The 24,735-nt window shown below is 52.1% G+C and overlaps 1 protein-coding gene across 1 annotated transcript in view; it reads right to left on the bottom strand.

Annotated features, from left to right (window-relative positions):
* Positions 1-24,735, bottom strand: part of KATNIP (katanin interacting protein) — a 200,623-nt gene that overhangs the window by 76,263 nt on the left and 99,625 nt on the right. Inside the window, exons 8-9 of the mRNA XM_040463627.1 lie at positions 20,476-20,743; positions 13,879-14,010 (exon numbers count right to left, since the gene is read on the bottom strand). Of these exons, the coding sequence (XP_040319561.1) occupies positions 13,879-14,010; positions 20,476-20,743 (400 nt within the window). The remainder of the gene's footprint in view (positions 1-13,878; positions 14,011-20,475; positions 20,744-24,735) is intronic.

The raw sequence follows: 24,735 nt of genomic DNA, 5'->3' as shown, positions 1-24,735 counted from the left end.
TTAGGCGCTGAGTGGGGGACAGACTGAATGAGGGGAGGTGGAGGTGACAGCAGGGAGACCAGGCAGTGGTGGAGGCGGGACACAGGCTGCTCAGATCCCGCGGACATAGTAAAGACAGGACCCAGGGATGTGGCTGCAGGAGAGGAACAGTTGAGCTGGGAAGGCTCTGGGTGGAGCAGGTTTGGGAGCAGAGAGCAGGGGCTCAGTTCGGACAGATTGGGTCCAAGATGTGATTCTGGCATCGGAGTGGAGCCGTCGGGTTGCGCGAATGCACCGTGCTGGAGACAGATGTGAATTCAACAGCAGCGACTGGACCGCATCATTAAGTGATGTCAAAGATAACCAAGTGGGAATTCACAGGTACGACCTCTTGGGATGCATAAAATAGCATCCATCCATCTTTACGACCTCGGTAAGCCATCCGGGTGGAGCACTGGGGGTTCCTCTTGGAGCACGTGACCCTTCTGCTATGTTGTGTTACAGAACGTGGGGTCTGAAGGAGAGTTCTGGAAGCGACATCCAGAATGGCACCGGGAGGAGAGGCACGGAAACCCAGCAGCTCTGCTGGGCTGGCTTCCAGGACGGCCGGGCACTGGGTTGATGGGAGGCCGTGGGTTTTTATGGAAAAGCTAAACCAACATGAACAGTATCAGTTTCCACCAGGCACCCAGGGAGTGGCTGTGAATTTGAATGCCCTGGGCTGGGGGCCACAGCCCAGCTCCAGCCAGCACCTGCCATATAGGGCTACACTCCTTTTTTTAAATTTTTTAATTAATGTTTACTTATTTTTGAGAGAGAGAGAGAGAGACAGAGAGTGAGCGGGGGAGGGTCAGAGAGGGAGACACCAAATCCAAAACAGGCTCCTGGCTCTGAGCTGTCAGCACAGAGCCTGACGTGGGGCTCAAACCCACAGACCGTGAGATCATGACCTGAGCTGAGGTTGGACACTTGACTGACTGAGCCACCCAGGCGCCCCCACGTAGGTCTACACGCTTAGCGTCGCCTTTTTTTCCCCCGAAGAAAAGCTAGAATCAGAAATCTATGTGAAATCCCCTGAATTTTACCTGTTCATGACATAGCCTGGTTTTTAAGAAACCTTATGAAGGCCAACAGAACCCAAGGGGCTGGCCTACCCCAAGGCCATGACAAGTCCAAGCTGCTCTCCCACGAGGGTCAAGAGCACCCAAAGGAACCTCGCATGGCTGCAGATGGCGGGTCTGGGCTATAAACAGCAAGTGGGTCATTTTCTGACTTTGGTGTACTGTCCCCTCATCATTGCCCCGATGCCGCTCCTCAGGACAGGAAGGTAAGGGGCTGCTGGATAAGTGACCCGGGATTCTGCTCACCCCAGTCGAGGCTGCTTTATGGTCTCCCCTGGTTGCCCTTCTTCCCAGCGACCCAAACACAGAGCAGAAAGAACGTAAGGGCTGGTAGCAGCTAGGGCTTAAGATGCTGATGGGGGTGGGGATCCTTGATGGGGGTGTGGAGATGCCCCCTTGGGGGGACGCAGGGGGCCTCGCGGGGCTCAGGTCCTGGAAGCAGCTGGGGGGAGGGGACTCGGTCTTGAGCTACACCGAAGCTAGAACTGAAAAATCCACACGGTCGCCCCAAGGGTGGCTGAAGCGGAAATGGGTTCCCGCAAGGCAAACGCATGAATGACGCAGGCTCTCGACCTTCACTAGGCTGTGGAATGACACGCTGCTCTGGTAGAACAGCACAGCCCTGCCTCAGAGCCCACAGTCGTGGGGCAGGGGCAGACACGGATCACGCAGGTGCACCGCGGACCTACCGGCAGGTGGGGGACAAGTGGCAGGGTAAAGGCTGGAGAGGATAGAGGGAGTGGACACTATTTGAGGCACTTGGTGAGGGAAGGCCACATCTGAGCGGAGACCTAAGGGCAGTGAGCCCTGTGAGTACCCCTATGGCGGAGGGGGGGGGGGGTTGCTCCTGGCCAGGGAACAGCAGGTGCCAAGGCCCTGAGGTGGGCTGGGCTTGGGGGTTGGGTTCTCATGCAGCCCCGAGGCCATGTCAGCCCAACAGGCCTCAAGCTACAAGCCGGGTGACTGGCACGATGATTTTTGTCAAAGGAACGTATGGAAAGTCGTTTCGACCCCAGAGCTTGTCGGTCTCGGTATTTGCGAATAGCACCAAAGCAATGCCGTTTCCTCCATCAGCTGCAGTGCAGCAGAGCTAAAAAATTCAAGGCCCCTTCAGATGCTCTAGAGGATTCTATAAATAAGGGACCAAGGTCTATAAATAAGAGACAAGTGTGCCCAGGCTCTAACAGTGGGGGTGCGAACCCCCACGTTGGTGGAAGGCTCAGGCAGCACCAAGACCAGTAGAACAAAAGCTCCTTCTCCATTTCCTGCACGGAGCGCTTAGAAAGTCGGTCTACAAGGAGCTGTGTGGTGCCCCTGCCTTGTTACTGTCTTTACGTGCGCAGGTGGCCCGTCCTCTCGTGCCTCAGTGGTCTGGGGCTGGGGAGGAACGGTGCACCCGAGTTTAACTTTCTGTCCTCCGTCGCCGCACCCCTGTGCTCGCCTCTTCTTGGAAAAGGATATCGAGGACGGCGTGTTCTTCCAGTGGGGTCCAGTTCTGCCTACACAAACGCTTCTGCCCCAAGTGAATTTCACTGGGGAGGGAATGCTCCCCTGGCAACAGGATCATCTCCGGCTGCCTGTGCCCTCTGAGTCCTATTATGCTAAGAAGACGCTTTGAAAAATGAAATCACCCTCTTCCCGAGTGAAGGTCAACCCTGCAGCTCCGCTCCCAGAGCTTTCCCCGCCCGTGGTTTCCGAGAGACGTCTCTGCACACGGTGCCGGCGTCCTCCTGAACCCCATTTCTGCTGACCAGCTTGTGTTTACGGTGCATTTCCTCACGACACACGAGGCGACCACCTTTTAACTCGTTTTGACGCTCTCATCGCTCACTTGGGTGAGCCAGCTTCGCACCAGCCTGAACCCCACAGGGGGGTGGATTTATTTTCATCACACACCTAGAGAATGGCAGATTTATTCACACAATAAATTTGTGCCACCAGCAGGAACCAAATTGCACATTTTAATTTATCCCACACTGCTCTTTTCTGGTGGAAAACCATCCCTCTTCTGGTCACTTCACTTTCTCTTCCCTTCGCCGAAATTTGCCTTTTTTTCTCTCTTACAGAGAAACAAAGAGCATATCAACATGGGAAATTTACCATGAATACAACACATGTCACAAAAGAAGACAGGGGGATGCAGGGCTCCCGGTGGACTCACGAGCCAGGTAACTTGCTCCCAACTGCCAGCCGGGACTCCAAAAAACGCAAAGTCAGAGTCTTTGCAAAATTATCCCTTACCGCCATGTGTGGGACCTTTGAGGTCACCTGGGAATCCACTGGAAGGGCAGATACTACATCTGAGAATAACAAGGGTCTATCGTAAAGATCATAAGCCAGCAGCCCACAGGCCAAAACCACCTGCAGATGTGTGTTGTGTGACTTTTACTATTTTTTTTATTGGAAATAGATGCTAAGCTTTTTTTTTTTCTTTTCTTTTTTTTTTTAAAGAGGAAATCCACCTGATAATTAGAATTCCTGGAGTTTCTTGAAAAATCATAGGAACACAGGGTGCCTGGGTGGTTCTGTCAGTTAAGCATCCGACTTGGTTTTGGCCCAGGTCATGATCTCATGGTTTGGGGGTTCAAGACCTACATCAGGGTCTACACTGACAGCTGCAGAGCCTGCTTGGGGTTCTCTGTCTCCCTCGGTCTCTGCCCCTCCCCCACTCACTCTCTATCTCTCTCTCTCTAAATAAATAAACATTTAAAACAAAAATCCTATGATCTGGGAACCTATGACCAGACGGCTTTCCCATGTGGGGATGATATGCTGGAGTTGGGTAGTGGGGCCCCCTTTAGATGGGTTATAAGCCCTCTGGGTTCTACGGGGCACCCCTACTCCCTATGGTCACATGACCATCAGCTTGGAGACTGTGCACTTACTTGCGTGGCAAAAGGTCCAGGGTAACCAGCTGACTTAGCCCTGTTTTGTCCTGAGATGCCCACACTCATCCCTAAACTCCTGAGACCGGGTGGCTTAGTTGGCTAAGCGCTGGACTTTGGCTCAGGTCATGATCTCACAGTTTGTGAGTTTGAGCCCCACATCAGTCTCTGCTGTCAATGCATAGCCCGCTTTGGATCCTCTGTCTCCCTCTCTCTCTGTCCTTCCCCTGTGCTCTCTCTTTCTCTCTCTCAAAAATAGCAAATAAGCATTCAAAAAAATAAAACAAAATAACATCCTGAGATGCCCACACTCGCCTCTCAAATTCAACTGGCAGGTGGGAAGGGGGGCTACACCCGGCACAATGGTCTACACCTGAGTACTCAACCCTCCATGCAGCTGACGACAGCACAGCCTCACCAAGCCACACGCTTCCCGTGGCCTAAGAGGCTGTGACCAGTGTCCACTACCTCCTCCCCTCCCTGGCCCCCCGATGCAACATCACTCACCGAGGGGTGGAGTCTATTTCTCCAGCTGGGCTCAGCTTGGTGCCTTTCTTTGGCCAACAGACCACTGGACAGTCAAGACCAAACAGAGTCTGCAAAAAGCACTTACACGGGGGCGCCCGGGTGGCTCAGTCGGTCAAGGGTCCGACTTCAGCTCAGGTCATGATCTCACGGTCCGTGAGTTCGAGCCCCGCGTCGGGGCTCGGTGCTGGCAGCTCAGAGCCTGGAACCTGCTTCGGATTCTGTGTGTGTCTCTCTCTCTCTCTCTCTCTCTCTCTCTCTGCCCCTCCCCCACCCATGCTCTGTCACGCCAGGGACTGGCTGTCCGAGACCATCCAGCCCAGGCAGCCACCAGCTCCCTCTGGAGCCGCCCAGCCCGTCTGAGCAAAAAAGGGCTGTTGTTTCAGCCACCGCATTTTGGGGTAGTTTGTTGGGCGGCTATAAATAGCTGATACACATGGATTGTCAAGGCCTGTGTTCTTCTGTCTCGAGAGTGTCTCCGGGCCTCTCCGTGGGCAGGTGCTGTCTGTGACTCGAACGCTCATCATGTTACTGCCCCGGGAATGCACGTGGTTTCCGAGGAAGGCAATGAGGGCTCCCCGCGCCACCCTGACTCCGTGACTCCTCTCCTTCCTCCGGGGTCCTAACAGCCCTTTGCTCCACGCCCTGCCTCTGGAGCATCTTTAGCAAAATGTCCCGGGTGCTTAATTTGCACATGAAATGAAGAGCAGTTTGCTTTTGTCTTTCCTGTAAGGGGAACGCCATCACAGCGCCCATGTTTTCTTCGGGGGAACCAGCCCTTCCCCTCTCTTCTCAGGCTACAGAGTTCGGACGGATCTGACCCTGCTCCTCGCCCAGCCTTTCCCTGTGACCACGGAGATTGGAGATCCGTTCAGGGGAGAGCTGGTTCCTGGGCTCTGCTGAATTATTAGCAAAGGAGGAGTTCCTTTCTCTAGGGCTGCTGGGCCAGCAAAAAAGAGAGCCTAGAGGCCCTGGGGGCCATCCGTGGGCCATGACTGAGACTAGAGATGTGGTTCTCAAAGTGTGATCCCTGGATCGGTAACCTCAGCATCATCGGAATTTGTTACAGGATCAAAATACTTAGGCTCCAAGATGCACCGAAGTAGAAACTGGGGCTGGGTCCAACAATCCGTGTTTTCGTTTGCTTGGCAAAGAATTCTGATGCACATTCCAAGTTTGAGACCCTGCTGGACTGGAGGAGAGAGGAGCTAAGTGATGAAGAAACAGCTTCCTGGTGATATCATCCGGGCACCTAGATCCCACCATGCCTGACGCCAAATCTATAGTCCTGGACTCTCCGGGTCTGTGAGCAATACATTTTCCTTTGTTGCTTTAGCCAGTTTGGGTTTCTGTCACTTGCTATTAATAATGAACACGGACTAACTACTAACTATAAGACTCTGGACTTCGGCAGAGTGGTCTTTCTGCTGCTGGTACCTGACAGAAATGCTAAGTACAGGGCTGTCAGCGTCCTCTAATTCAATCACACTGAGGGTGTTACTTTATTTCTACGGTTGGCAGCTTGTCTGAGAAAAGTGGTTCAGATATATCACTTCCCTAGAGCATTCTGACAACTTTGACAGTAAACTTTGTGCATTAAAGACTAATGTTCTTTCACCCTCAGTAGGGCAACAGGTCTCTGGAAGTCTCCTGGGTAGAGATGGGAGTAACACAGGACATGAGGTCCCTTCATTAGAACCAGCACAGTTACAGTGACAGAGGGGAATAAGCTCTCATGCATCATACGCACATTTAATTGACACAAATTCAATTTTATGACCTTGGCCAAAAGAAAAGGGGCAAGGGGGTAAATAACTCTACAAAGAGTACAGGCAACAGGTTGTACTTCTGGTAACGTTAATCCGGACCCAACTCTTCCTTAGAGCACAGCTAGAAAAGCTGGCCCAAGTCTTATACAAACCTGATTGAAAAAAAAGACACTTGTTGGAAGGCATGGAGAATGAACAGGGCTGTGAGGGACTACAGGAGAATGAACAGGGCCAAAAGAAGGCAGGAGAAGGAAACCCAGAGAGGTGAACCTACAAGGAGCTGTTGACTCTTGAGTGAGCCGCTGCTAGCTGGGAGGCTGAGCGGAGCTGGTGACAGACTTGGGGTCACAGCCTGAGAGTCAGGGTGACCTGGCAAAAGCCAGGATGGAAGGGCACAGAAAGGTTAACAACATGGGCAGTCCAGATCACTACTGTGTAAAATTAAGAATAATAGTGATAATAATGACGATGCCGTCACCTAGTGAGGTTTAAAATCTAGAGAGAATTAAACAGCATGACAATAATAGCATTTAAGTTGGGAGGGGAATAAATGGAGTTACAGAGTTGTAAGGTCCTTTCACTGAGTGAGAAGTGGTAAACTTGCTAATTTAAAGTAGACTCAGGTAAGTCAAGAATGCGTGTCGCAATCTCAGGTGATGACGGGAAGGATAATAAAAGAATGTATAACTAACAAGCTAATAGAAAAAGGAGGAATAACAGAAAGTAATCAGCTCAAAAGAGGGCAAGAAAGGAGAGAGAGAGGAACATAAAACAGGCAGAGCCAATAAAAAGCAAACAATACGATAGTAGATTTAAACTCAAGTATATCAGCAATTACATTAAATGTAAATGGACTAAATGTACCCATTAAAACACGTAGATTGTTAGAGGATAAAAATAAAACCCAATTACATGCTGCTTATGAGAGACAAACTTCAACGTAACGAAGGAGAGAGTTTCAAAGCAAAGGAGGAAAGACGATACACCATGTAAACAGTGACCGAAAGAAAGTTGGTGGGCTTTAGGGCAAAGAGCATCACTAGATTGAAAAAGCGACAATGCGGTGATCAAAGGTTCCATTCACCATGGAGATATAAAGAGGCTGATTTGTGCGTGACCCTCAAAAGCCCGCCCCACAAATACAAAGCATATAAGCAGGCCAGATTGTGCCTGGAAGGGGTGAGATGGTTTGATGTCACTGTCTCGTCAGGAAGTCTCAGGTTCCTTGTGCCTCTGGGGATGTGAACACCCAGCACCCTGAGCACAATGCCAGAGTCTAAAAACACACATTTTCAGGGTGCCTGGGTGACTCAGTTGATTAAGCATCCGACCTGGGCTCAGGTCACGATCTCACAGTTTGTGGGTTCGAGCCCTGCATCGGGCTCTGTGCTGACCGCTCAGAGTCCAGAGCCTGCTTTGGATTCTGTGTCTCCCTCTCTCTCTGCCCCTCCCCCATTCACGCTCCATCTCTCTCTCTCTCAAAAATAAACAAGCATAAAAAAAAATTTTTTTAATAAATAAATCAATAAAAAATAAAAACACAGTTCCAATGCAACCCAGACCCTAGACAGAGCCAACTGGTTCATCTGGGGCTCAGCCAAGGAGCTGGGATTGTTCCCACCCTGGAGGAGAGACGATGCTCTGGGGTTGTCTACATATATACACATACACGCTGCCCTTCGGCATCAGTCTGACAGATTTCCAAGGGTTTCTTTGGCCACCTGCACTTCTGACCTTCAGAACATAATCCCCGTGTGAAAAGTGGCTCCACCGTAATCCCAGCGCGAGGGTGGGGACAACGCCACGGTTTCCAACTTTCCTTTCTTCAAATGTGGCTTATGTAGGGGCCAAACGTATTTGACAGGCTGAGCTCCAAATGTGTTCAAAATGAAGATTCCATTACCTCAGACAGGGTCCTCTTTCGGGGAGTCAACGGGACAAGTCACTCTAAGAACCAAATGCCAGAGACAGCGGGTGATCTGACTTTGATCAGATGTCCCGGTGACACACATTTTTTATACGCATCCACGATTCTTTGCCACGGAAGCTCACAGACACAACTGTACCGCCCTCACGTACCCATTTGTTCACCCCCTGGCTTTGTCGTGTTTTCTCTACTCTGGTTTTCTCTTCACCCTCACTTCCTCAGGTATGTGTTTGTCTAACGCCCCAGGTTATATGTAGTTTGTTAAAATATGCCAGAACTTTCTAGAGAATGGCCGATGATAGACTGATTAATTAATTAAGCTCTGCTTCTCAAAATGTTGTCCATGAAGGTCTGTGTTATGGGTTGAACTGAGTCCCCATAAAGGATGCTGGGGTCCTAACCCCCAGGCCCTGTCAATGTGACCTTCCTTGGAAATGGGGTTATTTGCAGATAATTGGGTTAATATGAGGTCGCAAGGGTGGACCTTCATCCAATATGACTGATATCCTTATAAAAAGGGGAAATCTGGGGGCGCCTGGGTGGCGCAGTCGGTTAAGCGTCCGACTTCAGCCAGGTCACGATCTCGCGGTCCGGGAGTTCGAGCCCCGCGTCGGGCTCTGGGCTGATGGCTCAGAGCCTGGAGCCTGTTTCCGATTCTGTGTCTCCCTCTCTCTCTGCCCCTCGCCCGTTCATGCTCTGTCTCTCTCTGTCCCAAAAATAAATAAACGTTGAAAAAAAAAAAAAGGGGGAAATCTGGACACGTAGACAGATGCCCACGCAGGAGAGCACCACGTGAAGGTTGGAGTTCCATTGCCCCGAGTCAAGGCACTACAGGGAACCAGAAGGAGGCCCGGCACAGATTCTGCCCTAGAGCCTTCAGAAGGAACACGGCCCTGCTGACACCTTAGTCTTGGACTTCTGGCTTCCAGAGCTGTGACGCGATACATTTCTGCTCTTCGACTCGATCAGACTGTGGTATTTTGTTATAGCGGCAACCGTAGGAAACTAAGACGCTATTCAAAATTGTTTTAGTTGATGCACTAAAATTTTGTTCAGCTTGGAGAATATTAACAGTTATATGCTGACATCAATGAGAATTAGAAAAAAAAAGTATCTCCTGTGACTCAGTTCTGTGATTTCAGGCTTGTTTTCGGTTCGGACCGGCCCGACGTGGGTACATCGTAAGCGAGTCACATTTTAGTGGGCACGCGAGGGGCCATGCGGTGGCGTGGCTAAGAAAACAGACTCTGAAGCCAGGTTTTCAAGCACTGGTTTCGCCGCTCGCTGGCTGTGTGACTTTGGACAGACTCCTCAACCTCTCTGTGCCTTGGTCTCCTCTGTGAAATGGTGTTGCTAACAGCATCCGCCGCCCGGGGTGGTTTAGATGATTACACACAAGATGACATGCGTGTTGTAAAACATGCCGCTTTCGGTTCAGTGCTTCGTAAATGCCGGCTTTTCGCTTTATTACCCAGACGCGGGACATCTAGTGATCGCAGCACACGCATGAGGGAGGGGAGTCCCAGTGAGCTCAGCAGGACAGACCAGACTTTTGTCTCCTGAAGCTGCAGTTAACGGAGCCAGTTTGGGTGTCGGAGAAACAGCATCACGCGGGATTTACCATCTGCACCCTCCACGTGCTGTTGGCCCTCCAAGAGCTGACGGGGCCCTTATCTCGTCCCCTGGCCCCCCCCCCCTTCCCAGCTTCTTGGTCCTTCATCCAACCAAAGCAGATAGATCCAAAACTCACCACGTTTGGCTGACATCTTACATGTTACATCTGACTCTTCACCCCTGTCGACTACATCTCGAAAGACCTATTTACAAATATGGCCTCTCCAACCCTATCGGCGGCTGTGACCTTGGCATGCCCTTGTCAACATATCACTTCTGCAGTGATTCCCTTTCCACGTCTACCTTCCTCGGGTCCCCCCAGTGCAAGCATCTTTCTAGGCTCTGGCTTTTGCCAAGAAGTCCCAGGAGCCAGTTTGGTCCTAACTCCGCCCACTGGATTCTGGCTCTTCGTGTGGGTAGGACGCAGACAACTCCACCACCCGCAGCCTCTGTCTGGTTGTGGTTCGGGGTCACTCCCTGCTGAGGCAGGACGCAGATCAGACCCAGCCTTCCTGCAGTGGCCTTAGCACTGAATACTACCTGTCCAGATCCAGCGGCCTGGCTTACTTAGGTCTCCCTTGCTCCCTTGCTAGATCTCAGGACCTGCACCAGCCAAGTGACAAGCCAGGGAGTCCCCCATCACTGCCGAGTCTCGGCTCTGCCGTCCTCTCACGGCAGGCTCCCCACCGCCCAGCTCCTTGCCCTTGGTTGTTCAGGATAAATGGCACAACTAGTCTTATATGCTTACAACAGACTCCTCGGTTGCTGTCAGGAATCCGGCCACTGGTAAGACTCAGAGACGAGCCACCACCTTCCCCATCCTCTAGTCCCACATCCACCCTGGCTCCCGACAAGCCACACTCCATGTGGCAGCCACAGGGACCTTGTTCCAATATAAAGCAGGTCAGTGCCAAGTCCCTCCCCCAGTCCCTGCTCACCTCTGTGACCCCTCACCCGCCACGCTCTGGCCTCCAGCCTTCTTTCTTATTCTTGAGCCAACTGAGCAGCTCTTTCCTACCTCAGGGCCTTTGCACAGGCTTTCCCTTCTGCAAAGGGCTAGTCCTTGACCTCATCCAGGTCTCAGCTCGTGTCCCCCCTCCTTGGAGAGGCCTCCTCTGACCACGCTGCCAGCCTTGGTGCAGTTGCTGTCTTGGTGGTAGCTGTTACCACCCATCTTCGTGTTTGTTATCTAGCCCTGCCCGCCGAAATATCAACACCAAGAGAGCAGGAAAAGTGTGTTGCTCACTGGATCACCAGGCCTGGATCAGGGGCCGGCACATAGCAGGTGCTCAGCACACAGGTTTCTGGTGAGGTCAAAAAGACAACAGATGATGGGGCGCCTGGGTGGCGCAGTCGGTTAAGCGTCCGACTTCAGCCAGGTCACGATCTCGTGGTCCGTGAGTTCGAGCCCCGCGTCGGGCTCTGGGCTGATGGCTCAGAGCCTGGAGCCTGTTTCCGATTCTGTGTCTCCCTCTCTCTCTGCCCCTCCCCCGTTCATGCTCTGTCTCTCTCTGTCCCAAAAATAAATAAACGTTGAAAAAAAAAAAAATTAAAAAGACAACAGATGACCTGCTGCCTTACCCAGAACCCCATCTGGGGCTGGGCTGGACTGGACTGGAGCATGCCCCTGACCTGCAGCCCCAGGCCTGGGCCCCACGGCCCAGCCTCCCCTGCTGGCCCGGCCCATGGCCCAGGGCACATTCCCAGGATGCTTGCTGCGAGCTCCTCCTACTGTCCTGACCCCCCAACCCAGGGCTCCTGTGCTGTAACACTACCTGAGTCACCACCAGGCTTGTCAGGGCCCACCCCCAGGTGCCTGCAAGGCCGCCTCCGTGACCAGCCAGCCGGGGTGGGGGGAGGGGGGAAGGGGGAGGAGCAGCCCGGCACAGCCATCCAGAGCACGAGCCCTGGAGCCTGGGTGTGAATCGTGGCTTTGCTGTCCCGTTACTCCAGGCAAGTAACTTCCACGTTCTCAACCTTGGTTTTCCCACCTGTGAAATGGGAGAAGGGGGTAGCACTATCCAGAGGGATTTCCTGGAATTTGCTGCCTGGCACCCACTGCCTCTGCCTCCGGGGACAGCACCAGTGTCTGCTTCACAGAACCACCCCGACTCAAGCCGGGAGCGACAGCAGCTCCAAGGCTTTGCTGGCCTCGGTGGAACAGTGCCTGATGGCCCTGCCGAGCACTTGTTCTCGGCCAGGTGACCCTCTAAGTGGCCTATCTCTCCAGCTCTTTGATCCTGAGAGCAACCCTCAGATGGGGGGGTTCTTCTTCTCCCTGTTTGCAGATCGAAGAATGAGGCCCAGAGAGGTTAAGTAACCTGCCCGAGGTCACAGAGCTAGTGGGTGGTCAGGCTTGCTTTCTGCCAGTGTTGCTGGGCTATGGGCAGCTGGTGGCCATCTTACCACCCTTAAGAGCCTGCCCAGGCACAACGGGCACAAAGAACGTTGAAGTGGAAGATGGACAGAGGCAGGCTGCTGCTTTTAATCACCCGGATCCATCTGTGCCTAAAAATCCCACCACCGTCGGACTTTTTAACTACACGGGTTGATGCGGACTCTTTCCCTCAAAGACGCTTTTTCAAAATCACGTTGCTACCTAAAATGCCTTGCTCTGTATTCATGTGGGTTTCGGGCTGTGGTAAGAATTAATCAGATAATGCCTGGGTGCAGCCCTGCCCACGGCCCCTCAGCCAAACCTCTGCCCACAGCTCCGGTGCAGGGCTCCCCCGGCACCGGGGAGGGGTATGTAAGAACCTGGCTCCCTTGCTCCAGGGTGGGGAGCGGAGGTAGAACGTGGATGTCCAGCCCTGCCTGCCCAGAATCCCCCAGCCGGGAGGTGTTCCACTTGCCCAGGGAACTTGTGTGGCATCCCCAATGTGGACGGAATGCCACAGCGACAGAGATCAGGGCCCCTGGCTCAGACAGACTGCTTGTTTAAGCAAGGCTGGCGGGCTGGAGCTGGATTTTGCCCGGGACACCCCAGGGTTCCAAATCCTGGGGACACCAGGATGCCTTGAATTCTCTGGCATTCACAGAATGCCAGAAACCAGAAGCAAGTGGCTTCCTCAGAGCCACTCCACCGGGGCTTGGGGCCTACACTGGCCACTTCCCAGCCGTGTGACTGATCGCCTGCTCTGGGCCTCAGCCCCTCCTCTGTGAAATGGGGACAATCTGTGGGCCTCCCTCAGAGGCTATGTATAAGGATCATAATTTATTACGAATGACATAACAAAGCTGACAGCGGTGGCCGGCTCACAGGAAGTGCTCAATGAACGTGACCTCTCGTCTCCATTAGAAGAGCAACAGGCTGACTTCACCATAACCTCTTTTGTACTATTGGAATTTAGTACCATTGGCACGTATCATGATCCATATAAAGTAGAAAATAACAACAATTTAAAAGCAAAACCAAAACTGAAATAGGTTTTCTACTAGAACCGCATCTTGGTTATAGAGTGAGCAAGTGACTGTGATGGTCGACTTAATGTGTCTATTTAACTGGGCCACAGGGAGCCCAGATATTTCGTTAGACACTACTCTGGTTTCCGAAAGGCGTTTTGGGATGAGGTTAACGTTTCAGTTGGAGAATGAAGCAGATTACCCTCCATGATGTGGGTGGGCCCCATCCAATCAGTTGAGGGGCCTGGACTGAAAAAAAGGACTGACCCTCTCCCAAGTAAGAGAGAATTCTCCAGAAGACGGCCTCTGGACTTCATCGGCAACTTCGACCCTTCCGGTGTGATGGCCTGTGTACTGGAAGACTGGCTCTTCCTGGTTCTGCTAAGCCAGCCTGCATATTGGACTTTGGCACACACACACACACACACACACACAAACACACACTCTCTCTCTCTCTCTCTCTCTCTCTCTCTCTCCCCCCCCCCCCCCCCTCGGTTCTGTTTCTCTGGAGACCTTGACTAACAACACAATTAGGAAAGGTGAGCTCAGGCCTTGACAAAGAGGGTAACACAGCCAAGACTGCTCTATCACGGCATCCCAGTGAGAGTGCCCCAGGCCCAGCCCCAGTCCTGCTCAGAGGCTGCCAGAACTCTTACTTGAACATGCCTTCTCCTGGTCTGGGAACACAGCAGAGGGCTGGGGGTTCAGGTTCAACTCAGGTCTGCTGGGAATGAAAACCTCAGCGTTGTCCTTCCGCTTAGCAGACAAATTCCTCTCCTTCTTACTACCTGCAGGAAAACAGCGGTTTATATGTCAAACGTGGAGCGCTAGCAGAGCGGGGGCATGCTGCTTGGGTATCTGTTGGTTCGTTCACTTATTCACTCGGCAAATACTTGCTGAACCCCCACCCTGTGCCAGGCGCCACGCTAGTTTGGAATGGAGATGTGAATTATGCGGCGCATCCTGGCAAATAAATGAAACTCTCTAGGACACGTTCTAGGTGTAGGTTTTCAGATTTTAACATTTCTGGGACAGAAGAAGTTTCCAGCACCAGGGTCACAGAGGGGCCACGCAGCTGGGAGCATGTGGCGGCAGGCATGCAGCTGACAGAGAGGAGAGCCCTGACAGGTTACCAGAGGCACGGAGATGGGGCATTCCAGACACAGGGAACAGAATGTGCAAACAGGGAAAGGCACACAGGCCGTGCTTTGAAGTCAACGTTTCCCAAAGTAGGGTGCCTGTACCGCGGGCAGAACAGGAAACGATGCCAGAGGCCGTGCAGGCAAATGTTTTTTAAGCGATTATTTAACTGAACCTGCATGGAAAAAAACATGTAACCAGCCTATTGATCGCTTGATTTCATTAATATCATTGCTTAGAACAATCTGAAAATCATTAAAGAGAGGAAAGAAAGAGAAAGGAAGGGCAGGGGCGAAGAAACAGAGGGAGATGGAGAAAGAAAAGAAAGGTGCTGATTGAAACAACAGCTAAAACAGTACAGGAGGTTTGTGGCAATGGCAAAAAACAAACAATCAAAAACACACAAAAAACCAAAAGCCAAAAAACCCCCCTGTGACTTCAGAAGGTCTGCAAATGGCTCCAGCTCAGGGGCAATGGCGCTAAGAGCCTCTGTCCAGCGCAGGTTTCAGAGCTCGAGAGGACGTGCTTGGGACCAGCGGGCAGAAGGCCAGCTTTGCAGGCCAGCAAGGCTGGCGGCTGAGGAGAACAGACCCTGCCGGCAGGGAGATCAGTCAAGGTCCCAGGATTCGGGACTTCCTGACCTGGGAAGACAGGAAACCCGGGAACTGTCGGCTGAAGTGCCATGTAATCGGAGTCCCAGCAGAGCGATCCCGGGGGCCTCGGGGGGCCCAGAGGAGAGGGAGTCCCAGAATCCAGGGCCCCATGGGATTGTTGGGAGCTCAGAAGGTGCAGGGTGTCCTGCACCAACCTCTCTCCACCCTTCGCTGCGGACTTGATGAAGGACATGTGTTTCTCTATACACTTCTGAACTCGCTGTTCCCTGGCTGGCCTGAAATGCAGGACCCAACGGATGACATTCAGGACAGGGGACAAGACAAAGAAGGGACGGGGCAAATGACCACAAGACTCTCTCCCCACATGCCGAAAATATGCAGCTGCTGCTAACAGCGACAGCCAGCACTGATTGAGGTCAGGCCCCTGAGTGCTCAGCTGCGGGGACAGGTCCCTCCCCAGACATCGCAGGGGGTGGATGGGAGGCGCCCAAAGATGCCTTGACACAAGGTCACAGGGCAAAGGGGAATCAACAGTGCTGATCAGCCGACTCGAAACTAGGGAGATCAGGGGCGCCTGGGTGGCGCAGTCGGTTGAGCGTCCGACTTCAGCCAGGTCGCGATCTCGCGGTCCGTGAGTTCGAGCCCCGCGTCAGGCTCTGGGCTGATGGCTCAGAGCCTGGAGCCTGTTTCCGATTCTGTGTCTCCCTCTCTCTCTGCCCCTCCCCCGTTCATGCTCTGTCTCTCTCTGTCCCAAAAATAAATAAACGTTGAAAAAAAAATTAAAAAAAAAAAAAAAAAGAAACTAGGGAGATCATTGTGGATTATCCCAGTGGATCCAATGGAAGCCACAAGGGTCCTTAAAAGTAGAAGAGGTCCTTAAAAGAAACAGAGTTTCAGTTTGGGACGATGAAAAACTTGTGGAGCTAGATCGTGGTCATGGTGACTGTCCTTAATAACACCAAATGGTGCTCTTAATGGTGAGTATGGTAAATCTGTGCCGTGTGTACCTGACCACAATAAACCAAACCCAAGCACTCGCACAGGCACAGAGAAGAGGGTGGCACACAAGGAGGGCGAGAGGGAGACAGGATCTGGAAGAAACGTACAGAGAGACTTGACCTTGCTGGCTCTGGAGGTGGAGGGAGGGACCCTGAGCCAAGGAATGCAGAAGCCTCTGGAAGCTGGAAAAGGCAAGAGAGGTTGTCCCCGAGAGCCTCCAGAAAGCTCACAGCCTTGCGGATACCGTGGTTTTAGCCCAGTGAGCTGATGTCAAACTTCTGGCCTATAGAACTATAAGATAATAAATCTGTGTTGTGTTGGGCCACCGAGTTCGTCATGATTTGTTACAGCAGTGACAGAGGACTAATACATACTATTACAGAATAGGGCTCTGAGGTTCAGGTTGTTGGCCCAAGGTCACAGAGCCAGGGAGCGATGGAAGCAGGTTTTCACCAGGCCCGCCTGGCTTGGAGCCCTGCCCTGAACCACGTTAATCCCTGTCTACCACCACCTCCTCTGGATAAGATGACCTTCCAGAAACTGTGGCCCCCAGGCCTGCCTTATCTATCGAAAGTCTACATGAGGATATTTTCTAGGGCTCCAAAGGATCCAGAACCCCCTTGAGTCTTCACGGAAGGTGGCCTGGGACCCCCACCAGCCTCCTCATGAACCTCGCTCCCCACATGCTCGCTTGGCTCCAGCCGCACTGGCCCTTTGTCTGTCCTCGGGTGTGCCAAGTTCGTTCCCTCTTCGAACCCTTTGCACCTGCTACCCCCTGCCCCTGGAATGCTGTTCCCACAGCTGCTCCCTCCTCATTCCCGTCCCAGCTTCACCACGGTCTCCTCTGAGAAGGCTCCTCTGACCCTTCCAGCCCGCAAGGTCCTTCTCTGACCCCCAGCCCCCAACCAGAGTCCTGTCTTATAATCTTGACAACATTCCAGGCTCTTGAGGGCACCGTGCTCTCCTCCTACCTGAATGCTTAAGCTGGCCCATGATTTGGCTTCACCTTTCCAGTTTGGGGAAAAACAACTTCTGTTTTTCTCTGTGCCACTCCCGCGCTGGCCCTCACGGACAAGAGGACACGTGGAACGGGACAGGGAGGGCAGGAAGCCATCAGAGCTCAACCCAGCCACTCTCTTCGTTCCTCGAGTGGGCTCGCCTTCAGGGCGCCCCACTCCCCCGCCCCCGCCATCACACTGGTGCCATTAGTTGTCCAGCTCTGCCAATATCTGGGATCAGGGTCTGTCTACTTTAGCGGGCAGCACTGAGTGGCCAGCAATGAGGCTCTTCTCAGTTGGAAAGGTGGATCATTTGCTCTCCTTCTAGCAGACTCCCAAACCCATCTCTCATTTGTTTCAATTAGGAGGGAAAAGAGGGCTTTGACTCCTCAAAGCCCAACTACTGCTTTATAACTTGATCTGGTTTATTTATTTAGCCTAGTGATTAAGAGCTCAGGCTCTGGGCTCTGACGCCTACAGACTCAACCCCACTCTGCCCCTCCCTAGCTGCGTGACCTCGGGCAAGTGATCTGACCGCTAGTGCTTCCGTTTCCCCATCGGTAAAGCAGGTACAATGCCAGGACTTGCCTTGGTGTTGTGGTAAGGACTTCGCGTCCTTGGAACAGTGCTTGGCACACGTTAGTAAGAATTCTGCAAATGCTGGCAGTTGTTATCACTGTGGGGTGTGTGTGTGTGTGTGTGTGTGTGTTCTCCTTGCTAGGATTAGGGGCCACGGGAGAAGGGACCGGGGCCTCTTTTGTTCCAGCACATTGCCTGGGGCGTGATATGCGTCCGGTGAAAAAAAAGGAACGAACAGCCCAGAACCAAGCACATCTTTTCCGGACACTATTGACTAGTTTTGAGTAAATGCTCGGGATTAGTTCAGAACTCCAATCCCACGCTGGGGTCTGGGGGACCCTGCGACAGGCCCCTCAACCTCCGTCTGCTCCTCTCTGTGAGTGGGTTCTCCTGCTGGGGAATCACTAGGGAGAATCACTAGGGAGAACATCCCTAGGAGGCAGGCATCAGCCCTCTGTGGCTCCAGATGAAGCAGCCCCCGCCCACGGTAGACATCGCTGCGGCCAGCGAGGGGCCTGCCAAGCAATCTAATTGTTCGAAAACGCCAAATGTCAAGAGAGTGAAGTTCTCTCTCTTTTTGTTTCACGCTCCAGCATCACTCGCAAAACGGTGCCGGGGGTCCAGCTGTCTGTGGCCTGGTCCTTCACCCCACAAGTGACTATCGTGCCCTCTGTTTCCAGGACAGGGGGGCTCGCTCAGTCTCCTTACAGCCCTCCCCCTCCCTCCTCACTCCTTGGAGAAAACGCAAGCCACTGGTCGCGGCCCCAGAGCGTCTCACGAGTATGTTAACATTTCCCCCACCGCGGGGTACTCCAGTGGGTGGGCATAAAGCTTTCATGCGTTTGACACCAATTTCCTGGGTGGCTTGAACGTGCCAGATGAGTGCTGTCCGCTGGGGAGGCAACGGAGGGGAAGCGCTGGTCTGTGCCCTGGCAGAGCTCACAGGCCAGAGGGGGAGAGAGACCCCTGGGAGTCCGGGGCAAGGCCAGCACCATGATGACATATATGGGAGCAGAGAAGGCACTGAGCTACCTGGCTGGGCCAGGAGGGCAAAGGAGGCTTCCTGGAAGAAGCAGCCCCGGAGCTGAGTCTTGAGGGGAAAGCAGGGAGCCAGGTTTCAGGCTTCGGGGTGGAAGGAAGATGTGGTAATCTAGACAGAGGGAGCGGCCCAAGCAAAGGTTTGGAGGTAAGAGCACACAATGAGAGCACACCTGAGGGACAAATGTTCGCTCTCTGGAAGCAACAACCACCGGGTGTGGGTTTTTCCAGGGCTGCCTGTTACCATGTCTCCCCAAAACTCATATGTTCAAGGGGCGCCTGGGTACTTCGAGTGGGTTAAGCGTCTGACTCCTGGATTCGGCTCAGGGCACGATCTCACGGTTCATGAGTCTGAGCCCTGCTTTGGGCTCTGCGCTGAGAGCGCGGAGCCTGGTTGGGATTCTCGCTCTCCCTCTCTCTCTCTGCCTCTCCCCTGGTCTCTCTCTCCCTCCCTCCCTCTCTCTCTCTCTCTCTCTCTCTCAAAAACTAATTAATTAATTAATTAAAAGAAAAAGCAACAACTCATATGTTCAAGTCCTAATCCCCAGGACCTCAGACTGTGACTGTATTTGGAGACAGTGTCTCTAAAGGGGTTATTAAAGAAAAATGAGTCGCTTAGGGTGGGCACTAATCCAATCTGCCTGGTGTTCTTGTAAGAAGAAGAGATGAGGACACACAGGCACACACAGTGGGCAGACCAGGTGAGGCCACAAGGGAGAAGATGCCCATGTCCAAGCCAAAGAGAGAGGCTGAAGGAGAAAACAACCTGCTGGCAGCCTGACCTTGGACTTCCAGCCTCCAGCACTTGTAAGAAAATAAGTGTCTGTTGCTGTTTAAGCTCCTGGCGCATCTGTGGTACTTTGTTATGCGGCACGAGCAGACTGATACACTCTGTCTGATTTCAAACATTCCCTTGTTCCTCTTCCCTGAGGGTCACTCACGCTTCCCAGCTGGTTGGCCTTGATATTTGGTTCAGAGCATGTGGCACAGCCGGCTTGGAGAAGGATGTGCTCAGAATTGAGGGAAGATGGGCACAGACCAAGCCAGCTCGGGCCCGGGCACGGGGACTGTGGCAGGTAGGCCCCTCCCTGCCCCCTCATCAATTGTTTTCTCTACTCAACTTTCCAGGGTCCTTTCTGGAAAACCGCCCCTCGTGGACAGCTGCTGTTTCTGTCTGTCCTGCACGCTTCCTTCCTTCCTCAGATTTACCTTGACTTTCCCTTTGGAAACTACCTGTCCATGTGGTTTGGCTGGCAGTGACCGCACCCAAGGCCTTATTGGCTGGACCTGGTCCATCAGAGCCACAGTGACTAGTTCAGAGATGTGACCCGATGTGGGTTCAAGAGCCAGGCCTGGGACCTGCACTGGAGCTTTTGGGAAGAAAAATCCATTTTCTGAGGGAGGCATAAAGCCAGGGTCTCAATTCTGTGTCAGTTATATGGAGAGCCCACCTCAGAAGGGTCCCAGGACAAATGAAGGCAGAGACGAGAGGGAGGAAGTGGAGGGGGGGGGCGGGGAGGAGGGGCCAAGAGTCCCATGACAGCCCTGGTCTCCTCCGTTCACCAAGCCAATCTAGTCCCTTTTGCTGAAGCCAGTATGCATTAGCCAGTTGGCATGCGGACCCTGTTATACTTCCTACAATGCACAGGCTAGTCCCCCCAAACGAGCTGCCAGACACCTGCCGTTTGGGATTTCGGGGTCATCTGTAGGCCTCTCGGAGCCTTTGTGTCTCGCGATCAGCAGACAGACCAGATGGACATACCTCCCTGGCCTGCGAGACGGTCTGCCCAAGACCGAACTCCTGACGCCCTGCTGGAAATACAAGTCCTGCTCTTAGGCTCAGAGCCATGAAAGGCAAAGAAATGCCACATAAGGCAGAGCTCACTTTTGGAAGCTGGGTTAAATTCCAGCACCACGAGGGGGTCTGGGCCCCGGGGAGGGCGTCCTTCCATCTCCTGGTCCTTGGGAACGTCCTTCTGCACCGCGTCCCCACTGGAAGGGGCGGGGTCATCTCTGCGGTGGCCCCCCAGCACCTGCTCTTCGGGCTCTGGCTCCGAGAGCACATCTTCTTCGATAGAGTCATATTCATCGCTGGAACAATCTTTTTGTTTCCTTTGTAGATTTACACTAAGTTCCAGGCTTTTTCTTAGCTCCTGCCAAAAGTCAAGAAGAGAGGCAAAAAATGAAATATGTTACTTTGAGAAGAACTCATCTGAAAATGGATCATTAGAACCGAGGGACTATTCCCAGCAAACGAACATTTACCAAAATCATCTTGACACACGTGTTGTCATCGCTCAGAAGATATGAAAGGGACAAACGAGTCACTCTCCAGCAGGGCGGTAATTACAGTATGAATTGTGGTCACACGCCTGGGATGTCACTAAGAGTGTACGTGTGTGTGCGTCACAAGTGTTTTGCTTTGGGGCTCTTGTAAACAGACTGTGGGGTCCCACCTCCCCCCACATCAGCGTCTCCGATTCGGTGGGTCCTGGATGAGGCCCGAGAAGATGCGCTTCTAACGAGGTGATGTTAATGCTGCTGGTCCAGGGACCACACTTTGAATATGAAATCCCAAAGGCCTCCAAATGATCCTGAAATTCCAGACAGTAAAGTGTCTGGCAGAGAGTTGTGGGGGGGCTATCCTATGTACTGAAGGATGTTTAGAAGCACCTAAGACGTCATAAGATGTAGCACTCGGTTGGCCTTTTTTTTTTTTTCAACCTGTGTCTCGTCTCCGTGAGGCGGTAGACTTACAAACGAAAGGCCAAACGTGAAGATCTACACTTGGAGAGACCAGGAAATGGATCACCAACCAGGATCCTTCTGAAAGGGATAAAGGGCTTACCCTGGGACAAAAATTTTAAACTCGACTCTCTGGGCCAACCAGTGGGTCTGGTCAGCGCAGCTATACTACCGGCATAGCTCGTGTTATCGAACATAGCTCTGAGAAAACGAGAAGCAATCAGTATGCTTGCCGTATATGTGTGATTGGCCAGTAAAACTTACTAGCGGCTGTGATGTGCCGAGTGACGACTACTCAAAGATGTCCACGTCCTAATAACCCCAGGACCCTGTGAGTCAGTGATAGCTCGTGAAGAGTGGAGAGGCACTAGAATACTTTGACCATCTTAGATAAACCACTGTAAAAAGACCCGACAGTAGAAATATGATGGACACCAAACGTGCTGCTTGTGGGGACTCAGGAAATAAGGAGCATGTTATGGAAACTAGGGGAGGGGGAGTCCCATGACGTAGCGGCAGGATCTTAGCCGAACTGTGTCTACGGCTACGTGAGAAGCGGTGCGTGGACCTGAGATTTGATGATGTGGGCAACTCTCAGCCTATCTAGGTTGCAAAGGATGCTAAAATGAGGAGATTCACGGTCAGAAAAACACGCTCGGGAGAGAAGCCTGAGCATGGCTGGACAACCTTTTGCTAGTTACTGGAAAAGGATCCAAAGTTTGGGGTATTCAATCATGCTGAGGGTTCTCTCGAGACATGGGACTCATGGATCCTTGGAGACATCTCAGCAGAAGCCAGGAATAGAGGGAAATTCTCCAGGAAAGATCTGTGAAGCAACCTCTTGTCTAATGGAGGGAACCCTAGAGACGTACAGAGACCATATGGTTTTTGAGAATGGCATACCAGTGCAAACACTGGCAGCCGGTACCAAACGGAAGAGAGGAAGGATGCAATACAAGAAGGCTTCCCACTCTCCAAATTCTACGGTCAGGAAGCATGAGGCTCTGTGCTGACAGTGTGGAGCCTGCTTGGGATTCGCTTTCTCCCTCTCTCTCTCTCTGCGCCTCCCCTGCTCGTGTTCTCTCTCTCTCAAATAAAAATAAATAAAATTAAAAAAAAAAAAAAACAAACAGATCACTATGGCTCTTGGGTACCGAGTGGAATTTGAGAGGTGGGGCCAGGATGGAAACAGGGCACACAGGTACAGCAGCAGTGGGGGAAGGCGGAGGTGGCTGCGGACGTGGGGACAGCAGGTGCATTTGGAGACGCGTTTTGGAGGCAGAGATGACAAACGATGGGCTAGAAATGAACAGGGTATATACACCCTTTGACCAAATCTCTCTGAGAATTATCCCTCAGTCCTAATATACGAAGGTCATGGAGGGATCCTTGATAATAGAGAATGACCTTGAGGGATCCTTGACAATAGAGAAGGATCTCAATGTGCAACGAGAAGAGGTAGTGGCGTCGAGTGGCACCAACGGAGCCTTGAGCAGCCACCACAGAAAACGAGGTAGCTCTCGCGCCCTTACTCAGAAAGATAGGAAGACATACATTTAAGCAAAAACCAAGCATGTCAAAAGATGCACACGTAGGATACGTCCAATTGAAAAAAAATCGTTTCTGTGCATGTGTGCAAATATGCCTACAAACAGTCTGGAAAAACAGGAGCGCCTGGGTGGCTCCGTCGGTTGAGCGCCCGACCTCGGCTCAGGTCACGATCTCGCGGTTTGTGAGTTCGAGCCCCGCGTCAGGCTCTGGGCCGACAGCTCGGAGCCTGGAGCCTGTTTTGGATTCTGTGTCTCCCTCTCTCTCTCTCTCTGCCCCTTCCTCTGTCCACGCTCTGTCTCTCTCTCTCAAAAATTAAAAAAAAATCATAAAAAAGTCTGGAAAAATAGTCACCAAATTACTAACAGTGTTCTCTCTGGGGGTGGCATTATGGGAACTTTCCTCTCCATTTTGTTTTACTTTTTTTTAATGTTTATTTATTTATTTTTGAGAGAGAGAGTCTGAACAGGGGAGGGGCAGAGAGAGAGGGAGAGAGAGAATCCCAAGCAGGCTCCACGCTTAGCGCAGAGCCCAACACAGGGGCTCAAACCCATGACCGTGAGATCACGACCTGAACCGAAATCAAGAGTTGGATGCTCAACCGACTAAGCCACCCAGGAGCCCCTACTTATTTTCAATTTAAAAAAAAAAAAAATTTTTTTTTGACATTTATTTATTTTTGGGACAGAGAGAGACAGAGCATGAACGGGGGAGGGGCAGAGAGAGAGGGAGACACAGAATCGGAAACAGGCTCCAGGCTCTGAGCCATCAGCCCAGAGCCCGACGCGGGGCTCGAACTCACGGACCGCGAGATCGTGACCTGAGCTGAAGTCGGACGCTTAACCGACTGAGCCACCCAGGCGCCCCATCAATTTTTTTTTTTTATTATAAGCACGTTTCCAACTTTGTAATTAGGAGAAAATGATATATTTATATTTATGTTTAAATCCCGTCCATCACTCTGGCAAATAGGTAAATTCCCCACAGGAGTGGTAGAGAGAGTGGGGTAGAGGACCCTGGACAGCCAGTTGTCTGAAAAGGAGCTGCTCTCCATCCGGGACCAAATCCTGTCCCCTCCAAAGAGTGACTCACAAAGCAGCAGCGCCTAACTCCGGAAGATGACAGACCAGCGACTACCTGACTTAGTGCATCCGGTCAAATGGACCAGATTTCAAAACAACAGGCCATCGGGGCGCCTGGGTGGCTCAGTCAGTTGAGCGTCTGATTCTTGATTTTGATCATGATCCCAGGGTCATGGGACTGAGCCCGTGTCGGGCTCGGCACTGAGCAGGAAGCCTGCTTAGGATTCTGTCTCTCTCCCTCTGCCCCTCTCCCTTACTCGGGTGCTCTCTCTCTCTCTCTCTGTCTCTCATAAATAAAGAAAAAAGGAAGGAAGGGAGGAAGGAAGGAAGGAAGGAAGGAAGGAAGGAAGGAAGGAAGGAAAGAAAGAAAGAAAAGCAGGCCACCAATTCTAACAGGAAGAAACTCAGGGAATATAGCACTCCTGAGCCTCTCTCAGGAAAAAAAAAACAACAACAACAAACCTCCCAGAACAAAATCCAAACAATGCACGGTGAAATCAAAATAAAGAACACGGAGTTGGAGAATCTGTGGTAAAACATCTGACGGTAAACACGGAAGCCATTTAGAGACCAAATAAATACTGGACAATTACGCACACTTGGGTCATGGACCAGAATGCAACGCTCTAAACCTAAGGCCTTAGCTTAGCTGACAAAAGCCAGAAGACAGCAGGCAGTGTGGGCGGACCCCCGACCTCATTTGCCAGCCAGTCATTTCAAATCCATCTTTTTTTTTTTTAATTTTTTTTAATGTTTATTTATTTTTGAGA

Source organism: Herpailurus yagouaroundi, unplaced genomic scaffold (genome assembly GCF_014898765.1).
Source record: "Herpailurus yagouaroundi ecotype Mexico unplaced genomic scaffold, PumYag 410, whole genome shotgun sequence".
NCBI lineage: Eukaryota > Metazoa > Chordata > Mammalia > Carnivora > Felidae > Herpailurus > Herpailurus yagouaroundi.
This window is presented reverse-complemented; position numbering and strand designations above follow the sequence as displayed.